We start from the raw sequence: 12,133 nt of genomic DNA, 5'->3' as shown, positions 1-12,133 counted from the left end.
TTCCTACTCGACGAAACACTATTCGTCGTCCTATTTCCGTTGGCTTAGTAAATTCTAGACGACGGATATCTTCCGTCGGTAAGATTTCGTCGCCTTAGATCTTTTTAGTCGACGGAAATTGACTGTCGACATAGTCCGTCGTCTAAGATGTTTTAGGGCGACGAATAATGTTCCGTCGGTAGAACTTGGCTTAGACGAATAATGTCCTGCTTGTCATAGTTTTCCCTCCATTCCTCAGGGTCCATGCCTTGGCTGAGAGGGTATTTGGTGGAATCATATACGCGTTTGATGAACACCATAATGTGCTTCACCTGTTGGTTCCAACACACAAGTAAATTACAACTCAAACAAAATAAGAGAACAAGCAACAAACAAAAACCAGTAGAAGTTTACTGCCCCCCAGTAAACTTCTTACCCTAATAAATCAGTTACAACTCACCATTGCCATTGCATTCTGAAAGTGGTTGTTGGTGTCGGCAGAGTAATCTTTCGTTGGCGGTAGCATTGAGTTCAGGTGAAAGAAGCATCGAGCTTTGTTGTCAATCAGGACCAAGGTATAGTGGTGGCTGACCCCGTGATGTACCGGAATGAAAACCAGGTCCTTACTGAAGATGGACTACAGAGGATTAATAATGGAAAGCTCTATATCCAATTCATTACATTTGAATTCCCCTTGTTTTCCTCCTCCAGCTAGGAACTCCTTCAGTTTTTGTTCATGTACCACCGCCGCGCGCTGTATTGATAAAAGCAAGTAGTAAGATTGTGTTAACTGAAAAAAGTAACAGAGGAGACCACGGTGCTGCGGCACGCTGTTATTTCAGGTTAGACTACTTACCGCTACCTCTATGTCTAGGAATCCGACCGAGACCTTCTTCTTTTCTATTTCCTCCTTCAACATTGCGAGGTACACCCTGATGGTCTGCATGTACAACATATATAAGTCACAAATAATTACAACAAAGAATACATCTTAGGTTACTCAAACATCAACTTTATTGCGGTTAGTAAGACCAGTAATTTTTTCTCACATTAGATGTAATCTCTCCTTCTTGAATTATTCTCTTCAAGTCATCTTTGGTAATGTCAATGATACCATCACAACACTCCCAATACCAGAAACTATGCAGACACATATAAGTCATAAGCAAGTCAAACCAGGGAACTAATTGTAATGTTATATATATATATACTAGGGAAGAATAAACTTACTCATCATTCTTGTCCTTGTTCAAATCAAACCAGTTCTTATAGTGATTCGCCACCTTTTCATCCAAGAGCTTCCATGTTGGAGTGTTGCAGTTCACTCCATCAATAACAATACGATTCTGGACTTTACGCTCCACCTCCTTTGTTCTTTTTGCTGGCTTTAGCCCTAATGGGGTGTCATACTCCCATTCTTCTTCTTTCCTCTTTTGTGCCCCATGCTTCTTCAGGTTGACATCTCTTTTAATCGAACCAGTCTCCACAGTTTGTTTTGAGCCCTTCTGCTTGACATATTTCTTGAGCCCTCTTGCTTGCTGTTCTTCATTCTTCAAGCTGGTTGCTTCATTCATTTTTTTTAAGGCCATTTCCACAGCTTGATCAACAAGTTTGTCCAGTTTAGACAGCTTGACATCGGTCGTCACAGGTTCATCGTCTTCTGGAAATATCTTTCGCAACGGAACTGGTTCTGCTACTTGTTCAAAAAACTACACAAAAGAAAACACACAAGTTATCCTCAAAAAAATGAACCAAACACAATATTTATTGGGGGTCAGTAAACTTATTTCTACTCTTACCTCTTCAGTTCCTGGTTACTCCTCTCTGCAGTTATATTCTTCCTCTTCAACCGGCTTTGACCTATCCTCCTCCTCCTCCTCCTTCTCCTCAGTTACACATTATCTATTTTGTCTGAGCATGTTTTGCCCCCTTGTGCAATTGTTTCTTGAGAGCGTTGATTTCATTTTTGTCTGCCCTCCTTTCTTTCTCTAGCTCAATGATTTGGCTGTCCGCTTTCTTTAACTTGCCGAGCAATTCAGTGTTTTTGTTCACCAGTTCTTCATTTGCTTTGGCAAGTTCTGTCAGCTTCTTCTTTATATCTTCCATCGGCAGCTCCTGTACACGTTATAACAACGAAATCGTTACTGTTAAACAATTATATACAAATAAACAAGTTTACTGCCCCCCAGTAAACTTCTACTGGGGGTCAGTAAACAACAATACATTATCTCCCTTTCAATTTCATGACAATTACACACTTAATATACCTTAATAAACAACTTTATTGCCCCCTAATAAACCCAGTAGAAGTTTACTGCCCCCCAGTAAACTTCTGCTGGGGGTCAGTAAACTTTTACTGTGGGGCAGTAAACTTCTATACACGTTCCATTTTCATTGCTAATAGTTTTACTGGGTGTTAGTAACCATTCAAACTTACCCAATCAATTGTCCTTGGTGTTCCATTGTCATCTTGCAATCATTGCCGGAACTCGTTTCCTCCTCATCCATCCATGGACCTTCTATTATGAGTTCCTGTTTTTACATTTATAAGACACAAATAAGTTTAATTTAGTTTTTCAAAAAACAAACAATACAATGCAATATATATTTTTTAATTATAAAAATGGCTATATAAATAAAATACCATTACCTCTAGCAATTCAGGTCTTCTCAAATACTCCTTTTCTTTGATGATCTCTTGTATTGACAATCTTAGAAATCTGAGACTCTCCTTCTCTTTCCCGATAATCCGCTTCTTTATTTTTGTTTTCTCAAGGAACCAGTATAGAACCAGAAGGAGGCATCCGTTCAAAACTCTTGGCTCCCCCCTTACGTGCTTGTGAAGCCCTTGGTGCAAGAATTCTAATACCTTATGTGACCAGTTGTATTTGTCGATGCCTTCAAGGTCTTCACACTTGAGTATCAGTTTTCATTCAATGTGGTTCCCGCTTCTGCTGAAAAATAAAGCTGCCATAAGGTACATTATAACCAAAGAGGCTATCTTCCTTGGATCCCCCTTCTTCTTCTGAAGCTTCCTAAGCTCTTCCATTAATGTGTCATCAATAACCTTTCTGGTGATTGCTCTTCTTGTTTGCTTTCCAAAGACAGCAGAATCTGCCACATTCTTCTTACTGCCCTTGCAGTATTTCTGGTCTATTGTGATATCCACATCCGAGCCTTCTTTGGTTATTCCAAAAATTGAATGCACGTCATGCTCCGTAATTTCAATCTCCGTGTTCCCAAATATGAAGTTTTTATTGTCACTGTTGTAGTGCCTCATTAGGATCTCAAAATCAGATTCAAGCTTCTTCACTTGATCCTCCTTAACCTTGTCCAATTTGAATGCTTCAATTATTCCCTGAAAACAAGTGCTGTTTATCAACTCCCATGATTCTTCTGGGATGCTCTCTTTATATTTATACATTAACATATAAAATGACGTCAGTGAGCACTTTTGCTGCACGTGTTTGATATTGGTCAAGTCACCTTCTCCACCTTTTTCCTTCTTCTTTCTTCCCTTTTCTTCCTCCTCCTCCTCCTCCCCTGAATCTGTCTCCGCTTGTTTTCTTTTTCTGCCTGTTGATCTTCTCTGAAAAAGATACTTTTCTGTTTCCCCCTCTTCATCTTCAGTGTAATCATCATCTTCTTCTTCTTTAGCAACGGCACCCTTCTAGACCTCTTTTCTCTTTTTCTTCGACTTCATCTTTTGTAAAACTTCTCCTATATTTTGTTCTGTCCTCATAGAAGCTACAGATTCTTAAACCGAATCCTCTTCGGTATCAGAATTCACAACTAAAGGCCTTGAACTTCTTCTCATCTTGCATATAAGTAGTAAAAACTTGCATTTATAAACTGCATATGCAAAAAATAAAGTTTACTGCCCCCCAGTAAACTTCAACTGGGGATCAGTAAACATGCAAAAATGAACTCCCTTTCAATTTCAGGGGCACAACACACAACAGATACCCATTATTACCCTAATAAACAACTTCATTGCCCCATAGTGAACCCAGTGGAAGTTACTGCCCCCCAGTAAACTTCTACTGGGGGTCAGTAAACTTCAATACATTATCTCCCTTTCATAATCATGCCAGTTATACACAACATATACACATTCTTACCCTAATAAACAACTTTATTGCCCCCCTAGTAAACCCAGTGGAAGTTTACTGCCCCCCAGTAAACTTCTACTTGACAAGAGTAAACAACAATACAATATCTCCCTTTCATTGTCATTCCAATTATACGCAGTAAATCAGTGAATGGAGCTTCAATATCATCAGATAAGTCCAAAATAAGCCTAAATGCAATAAAATTCAAAATGTACCTATTTTTATGGTTTTCCCGAGCGAGGTCGAGTGAGAGCGATTGAAGCAGATATCGATGCCGATATATTCAATGCCAATGCATAGACCATAGATCAACTTCGATCGACTGAGAGTAGGGCAGAGAGCGATTTCCTGCTCAACTAGGATTTATCTGCGGAGAGCGACGGAGTGGACATATATTTAACGAGAGAGCAACGTGGCCTGATCGATGGAATCATGGAGATCGTGAAGAACCCTAAACTAGAGATTGTTATCGAGTGTTAGAGAGAGATAGAGAGAGTGGGAGAGCTGAGAGTTCGGTTGATCGTGGAGAGTGGAGAGTGGGAGTCTGGGAGAACGTGTTAATTAATTAATGCAATAATTAAGGGTATAATATTAATTGTTAGAGGCGTTAAAACATTAATATGGGTTACTCAATAGTTTTTTCATTGAAATGGGCTTTAAAATCCTTGTTTACTGAGTAAATGTTTATTTTCCCAACAAAGTATATATATATATATATATATATATATTTCCCGTTGTATTTTATTCACGTATTTTTAATTATATATTTTTGTTTATTGTTATTATAGTGTACAACATGGACAAGAGCTGGATGCAATTAGGGAGGGGGTCCCCAGTTTATATGAGAGGCTATTTTTGATTTTCTTGAGTTCGTGCGTCTACATAGTCCTCCAGACAACGTTATTCACATATGTCCGTGCAACAAATGTCTCAATCGGAAATCAGTAACATATGAAGACATGTATTCTCACTTGGCACTAAACGGTATTTGTCATAGTTATACCACATGGACATGGCACGGCGAAAATCAAGTTCAAATGCCCACACTGGCAGAAATTCAAGCACAACATAATCCGCAGGCAGGATCTTCCAATGCTAGTTACGGGGACCCTGCTGTGATGAACCTCTTAAACGATGCCTTCCCGTTCGCCGCCTCAAGATATCAGCAAAATGTTGTTTATGACAACAACCCTGACACCTTCCCTAATGTCTCCCACATTGACCACAACAGTGATTAGATAAGTACAACAGGCTTGTACGGGAAGTACAAACCTCATTGTATCCTGGTAGTGAACATACTGTGTTGGGTACCGTCATGGAGCACATGCAGATAAAAAACAAGCAGAGAAAGAGTAACATATGTTTTGATGAGGATATTGCACTTATGAAGAAAGTGCTTCCTAAAGGTAACAGTTGTCCGGCAAATTTCGACCAGGTAAAAAGGATGTTGGCTGACCTCGGTCTTGATCACCAGAAGATAGACGCTTGCGTCAATAACTGCATCTTGTATTACAAAGACAACAAGGATAAAGTTGAGTGCCCACACTGCTACGAGCCAAGGTATGAAGCTTCCACTTCATCTAAGCAGAAAAAGCCCATTCCTAGGAAGGTTCTTCGTTACTTCCCGTTGGGTCCTCGTCTGCAGCGTCTGTACATGTCTTCACATACGGTCAAGCATATGAGATGGCACCAGGCAAGGCACCAGGGACAGCAGAGGATAGATCTGAATAATCTCACACACCCTGCAGACGGGGAGGCTTGGCAGCACTTTGACCGTTCTTTTCCCGAATTTGCTGGAGACTGTCGAAATGTCAGACTTGGACTTGCAACAGATGGATTCAATCCTACTGGAAACATGAATTTGTCTTACAGCATTTGGCATGTGATAGTATTTCCGTACAATCTACCTCCCAACATGTGTATGAGAAAGGAGTACAATTTTCTCACGCTTATGGTTCCAGGGCCGTGTTCTCCAGGAAAGTGTTTGGATATGTACATGAGACCATTAATTGACGAGCTGCAAGAGTTATGGGAAAATGGACTTCCTACTTTTGACAAGCATGGTCAAACTTCATTCATGATGAAAGCAGCTATTATTTGGACCATCAGTGATTTTCCAGCTTACGGGATGTTGTCTGGCCAACAAACTAAGGGGTACAAGGCTTGCCCGGTATGCATAGATGACGTCAATTCTAGTTGGCACGCCGAAAAAATTTGTTTCTTGGGATCTCGTAGACATCTTCCCGAGGATCACGAGTGGCGGTGGGATGCTGATGCATTTGATGGGACTGAGGAGCATAATCCGAAACCCCCAGGGAGGTCTGGTGAGTGGATTTTGGAGAGGCTTAACCAGCACTGGTTCGAATATTTGAGCACCAGTAAAGAAGTAACGAACTTGAATCCTCCCACGCCTGATGAGTTTAAGTATTGGACGCACAAAAGTGTATTCTTTGAATTGCCTTACTAGTCGACCTTGAAAATCAGACACAACTTGGACGTCATGCACATAGAAAAGAATGTTTGTGATAGCGTTCTTGGAACAATTCTGAATCTCAAACATAAGAACAAGGACACCCCCAAAGCCCGTGTTGATCTTAAGATGATGGGTATACGCCCCCAGCTATGGCTAGTAGAGAACAAAAAAACCAAAAAAGCCATAATACCGAAAGCAGGCTACACAGTCCATCCTCAAAAGAAGGCGAAAGTGTTTCAGTGGTTTGGAAACGTTAAGTATCCTCATGGGTATGCATGGAATATCGCTCGATGTGTTAAGATGGGGGACAATAAGATTAGTGGGTTGAAGACTCATGACTGTCATGTTTTGCTGTAACGTCTTCTTCCCGTGGTCATTAGACCGTATTTGCAGAGTGATGTGGTTGACACGTTAGTGGCTTTGTCCAAGTTCTTTCAGAGGATATGCGCTAAAGAGCTTAAAAAGTCTGATGTTCGGTCATTGCAAGAAGACATTGTGTACATCATGTGCAAGCTAGAGAGGATCTTTCCCCCGACTTTCTTTGACATCATGATTCACCTCATGATCCACCTTCCCGAACAAGTGTTGCTTACTGGTCCGGTACAGTATACCTGGTGCTATCCAAATGAGAGGTATGCACTCATATTTATTCTAATTAATTAATCATCCTTTCAAATTAAGATAAATGGTATTTTAAATATGTATTGTAAGAATTGCATATTTGTTTTGCAGGCAACTAGGGGATTTCAAGAAGAAGAACAAAAACAAACGTTTCCCTGAAGGGTCGATCACGGCGGCATACATTCAGGCTGAGAGCGTAACTTACTGCAGCGCCTATCTCAATGATGAAGACACAGTGGGGGAATCATCTAGAGCGGGTAGTAGCCAGCAATTCAAGCTATCAGTTGTTTCAAACGATGTTGAACCGTACGGCAGGTTAAGTAATTCTGAAAGATTAAGTAATGATGAGATCAAAGAGGCTCATTGGTCTGTCTTTCAACATTGCAAAGAAGCCGAGCGATACTTCAAGAGGCATTTGGAAATGCAGTATGTAATGAAGTCATACACAAGAGAGATTTTCCTGATTACTTCCCTATTTGGGTACGTACATTTCTATCGATCTCTATATATGATGTTACATAATGTAACAACGTTGCTCTTCAAATTGTTACAGATGATGCACATTCAACAGGAGTTTCCTGCTTCTTACGACCCGGAGTTGCACTTGTTGGCTGGAGGACCCCAAAGCCACAGAGTTCGTGCTGGATGTTTTGTGAACGGTGTTAAGTTTGTGACGTCAGAACGAGATGAAGGCCATGTCACCCAAAACAATGGAGTCATGGTTGAGGGTCTGGGTTTCAACTACTACAGGGTTCTTGTTAGTGTCATCGAACTAATCTACGGCAACCGTATGCCAGTCGTGTTGTTCAAGTGCAAATGGTTCAATACTGACCCAACCAGATGAAGGAGTACAATTCTGGATCGTGGCTTGTTATCAGTGGACTCAAACAGTGTATGGTATCACTACCAGAAGAAAGGCTTTAGCCGACGAAAATAAAAAAACCAGGCCGACGAATTTTTTTTTCGTTGGCTAATTTAAAATTTTCGTCGGCTATGGTCAACTTTAGCCGACGAAATTAATATTTCGTCGACTGAATAATTTTTTTCGTCGGCTATAGTCTGTGAACTTTAGCCGACGAAATTTTTAAAAGTTTAGCCGACGAAATTTTTCAACTTTAGCCGAAGAAATTTTAAAAAGTTTAGCCGACGAAAAATATAATTTCGTCGGCTAAAGTGCCTTATATTTGCAGATCTGGACTACAACTCATCTGGAAAAAAATACTATACGTAGAACCTTCAAACGCAAAACCTTCAAACGCAAAAAAGTCGTGAAATAAGATATGACAAGAATGGTGAAATACGTCTATGGTTGAAAAATCACGGTATTCCGGTAAAGTCTCGGTGTCGATAGTTGCGGTCAATGCAATTTACTCTTATTATTCATTATGCTGCAGATTTGGCATTTGGTGTCTGATTGACTATTGTGAAACTTTTCCGGAAACGGAACGGCGCTACGAGTCAAACTCATTGCTAATGTCATGATGTATAGGCTTTTTTGGCCATCCGAGTCCGTTTAGGGCTTCAAAATGCAGTTTTCTTATTTTCGATTAGAGTTGACAGTTTCGATCGAGTCCTTAACGTTGTCGAATTCAGTTGAATTTTTTACCATAGACATCTTTCATCATAATGATCATATCTGACGGTCGAAGTTTGGTTTGTGAATTTTAGTCATCGGAATCACGTGTCTACTATTTACCGTTATTATTCCCTATGGGGAGCCCTATCATCAGAAGGTAAATGTCTCAAAATTTTTATATGGGCTGTTGCGTCTCATCTACGTGAGAGTTTTTTGTGTGGAATGTTTGACCAAACTACGTAATATAGAGGGAGATATGAGCGTTTTCGTGTGATAAGTGACGATGGATTATAGTTGACCGTTTCGATCGAGCCCTTAACGTTGTCGGATCCAGTTGAATTTTTTACCATAGACATCTTTCGTCATAATGATCATATTTGACGGTCGAATTTTGGTTTGTGAATTTTAGTCATCGGAATCACAACGTGTCTACTAATGTTGTATAACTTGTTTAGTAGGTTATACAACTTTGTGAACCAACTCTACATAGGAAGCAAAATTATCAAAAATCTCGTGAAATAAGATGTGTTCAGAATAGTGAAATATGGCTATGGTTCAAAAATCACGTAAATCGGGTAAAGTCTCAGTGCCGATAGCAGCGGTCAACCCTATTTACCGTTATTATTCCCTATGGGAAGCCCTATCGTCGGAAGGTAAATGTCTTAAAATTTTTATATAGGCGGTTGCGTCTCATCTACGTGAGAGTTTTTCGTGCGGAAGGTTTGACCAAACTACGTAATATAGGGGGAGATATGAGCGTTTTCGTGAATTTATAGACTTTAGCCGACAAGATATTAAAAAAGTCGTCGGCTAAGGTCAAAAAATTTCAAAATTTTTTGGGCGGTAAACCAAAGTTGGAGGAAAATTTTCAAAGGACTTTAGCCGACGAAAATATATGAAAAGTCGTCGGCTAAAGTCGAAAAATTTTCAAAATTTTCAACCAAAATTTTTTGGCGGTCAACCAAAATTTTCAAAAGAGTTTAGCCGACGAAAATAAAGAATTTCGTCGGCTAAAGTTCTTTATATAGGCGAAGATGGATGGTAAGAAGTCTATTATCTGCCAGATTTTCTTCTCGGCCTAACTCCGCCGTTAAGCCACCGGAGATCGCCACACTTGTCCCAAAAGCTTCGCCGTCGTCTCTACTTCATTGTTGGATAGGTGGTGCATCGAGTGGCGCCGCCGTGAGGGATAAATCGAGCTCCAAAACTCCGCCGGTTCGGATTCGATGTCGATCGAATTTCTCTTTCCTTAGGTCACCATTTGGTGAGTTCTATATATGGATAAGTTGAGTTGATTAGTACTACATTCCCCTACAATTTGGTAGCTCGATTCGGTGTGTGTGAAGAGAATCGAAGATTTGAAGTTTTTAGGGTTTAAAATTGGGGATTTATATATTTTGAGTCGATTGACCTGTTTAGGCTTAGAATTGAGCTTCGACTTCTTCTAGAAAGTTGTTCGAAATGTTGAGAGGAAGATTCTGTCAAATTTTGGTCGTGATTAGAGGTGGCCGAAAGTTTCTGCAGTTTTTTTTTTCAAAACCCAGCAACTTTAGCCGACGATATTTAAATACTATATTCGTCGGCTATAGTATTTTTTAATTTTTTTTATAAGGTTTAGCCGACGAAATATAGTATATTTTGTCGGCTATAGTTATTTTTTTAAATATTTTATAAGGTTTAGCCGACGAAATATACTAAATTTCGTCGGCTATAGTTTTTTTTAATTATTTATTACACACTTTAGCCGACGAATATCTTAATTGTTACGTCGGCTAAACTCTGGGAAAAAAACTGACGACATATTTTTCGTCGGCTAAAGTCATCGCCGACGACCTTTTCCCGACGAAATCTTAGCCGACGAATTAAGCTAACAGGCCGACAAAACTTTTTCGTCGGCTAAAGTGCTTGTCCTGGTAGTGTATGATAATGAGCCGTTTATTCTTGCCACCATGGTGAAACAAGTGTTTTATCTTGATGATCCGGCTATGGGTGAGGGTTGGAAAGTGGTGCAGGTGATGTCACATAGGAATATTTGAAGTGCAGCTACACTGGGAGAGGATGATGAGAGTGGGCCCAGTGAACCAATAACAACTGATCAACCGAATGAACCATATCAAGAGGATTCTCCACATGTAGTCCCTGATACTGAGGATATTCGTGTCATCAACCAACACGTTCCGGATATCATAGGTTACCTTCCAATTACACCATCTGAACTGGTCTCACTACAACGTCGCAACCCCAGTCATGATGACGACGGCTTCATAGATGACTAATACATAGAGGATGATGAGTATTCTGACCAAACTGAGGAGGATGATGATTCAAACGACTCAGATTATCATGAGTACGATTGGTATATATTACGATTATTCGGACGACTCTAAATATCATATGTATTTTTTAATTTATAATTAACTATGTACGTACGTACATACGTCAAACCATTAATTATATAATATATTCATGCAAATTTCCATTGTAATTTTTAAAATGCATATATATATATATATGTATGCTTTTTTAAGTACGAATACTTACGTGGATTTATAATTGGGTTTAGTTTCAAAAGTTATTTCATGCTCGGAGGCTAATATAATAAAATTATGGAAATTTTTAAAAATATACATAGTCGACGAAATTTGAATAATTCATCGCCTTAATACTCTTAAGGCGACAGAAAGTGGACTTTCCGTCGCTTAGGATTCCCGAAATATTAGTCACATTTTAAAAATTTTATGTTACTTAGGCGACGGAAATTGTATAAGTCGTCGGCTTGGTTAACCAATGCCACGGAAAATGTATTTTCCGTCGTGTAGGATCCCCAAATATTAGGCGGGTAAATTTTGCGCCTTTGTTTTTCCCCGAAATTTCGTATTACGACACAAATATTTGTCTTAGTGAGTTTAATTTAAAACCTATACTAACTCCCTCGCGCAATCCACAATCCCTAATTCACACCCACAATTCCCAATTCCCAAATCCCACCAGAGCTGCGCCACCAGACCCCATCCACGCATCGGCAACTGATTAAAGTGCGCGGATCCACCCACGTCCTCCACTCATCGCCACCGCATCCACCCGCCGCTCCGATCTCTCTTCTCTCACTTTCTCACCGCCGCTCCGATCTCTCTGCTCTCACTTTCTCACCGACGCTCCGATCACTCTGCTCTCACTTTTTCACCGCCACTCCGATCTCTCTGCTCTCACTTTCTCACCGCCGCTACGATCTCTCTGCTCTCACCTTCTCACCGCCGCTCCTTTTGCAGGTCCGTATTCTCTCTCTTCTCAGTGTCTGAATCGTAAACAAATTCGTTGATCGTGTTTCATTATTATTATTATTGGGATTTTTTTAATTATCCGAAAAAAAAG

General features: G+C 40.0%; 2 protein-coding genes across 2 annotated transcripts; one reads left to right on the top strand and one right to left on the bottom strand.

Moving 5' to 3' along the window:
* Nucleotides 1–440: 440 nt before the first annotated feature.
* LOC101305494 lies at nucleotides 441–1,887 on the bottom strand. The gene is made up of 4 exons (XM_004304285.1): nucleotides 1,779–1,887; nucleotides 1,210–1,688; nucleotides 836–919; nucleotides 441–733 (listed from the first exon to the last, which is right to left on the bottom strand). The coding sequence occupies exons 2-3, from the start codon at nucleotides 1,566–1,568 to the stop codon at nucleotides 892–894; spliced, it is 387 nt and encodes a 128-aa protein (XP_004304333.1). The 5' UTR covers nucleotides 1,569–1,688; nucleotides 1,779–1,887; the 3' UTR covers nucleotides 441–733; nucleotides 836–891.
* A 3,519-nt stretch (nucleotides 1,888–5,406) lies between these two features.
* LOC101314403 lies at nucleotides 5,407–6,558 on the top strand. Its single transcript, XM_004306141.1, has one exon. It carries the CDS (start codon nucleotides 5,407–5,409, stop codon nucleotides 6,556–6,558), a length of 1,152 nt encoding a protein of 383 aa, XP_004306189.1.
* Nucleotides 6,559–12,133: the final 5,575 nt, after the last annotated feature.

Source organism: Fragaria vesca, linkage group LG6, assembly GCF_000184155.1.
Source record: "Fragaria vesca subsp. vesca linkage group LG6, FraVesHawaii_1.0, whole genome shotgun sequence".
Taxonomy (NCBI): domain Eukaryota; kingdom Viridiplantae; phylum Streptophyta; class Magnoliopsida; order Rosales; family Rosaceae; genus Fragaria; species Fragaria vesca.
Note: the sequence above shows the minus strand (reverse complement) of the source record. Positions and strands in the feature narration are given on the sequence as shown.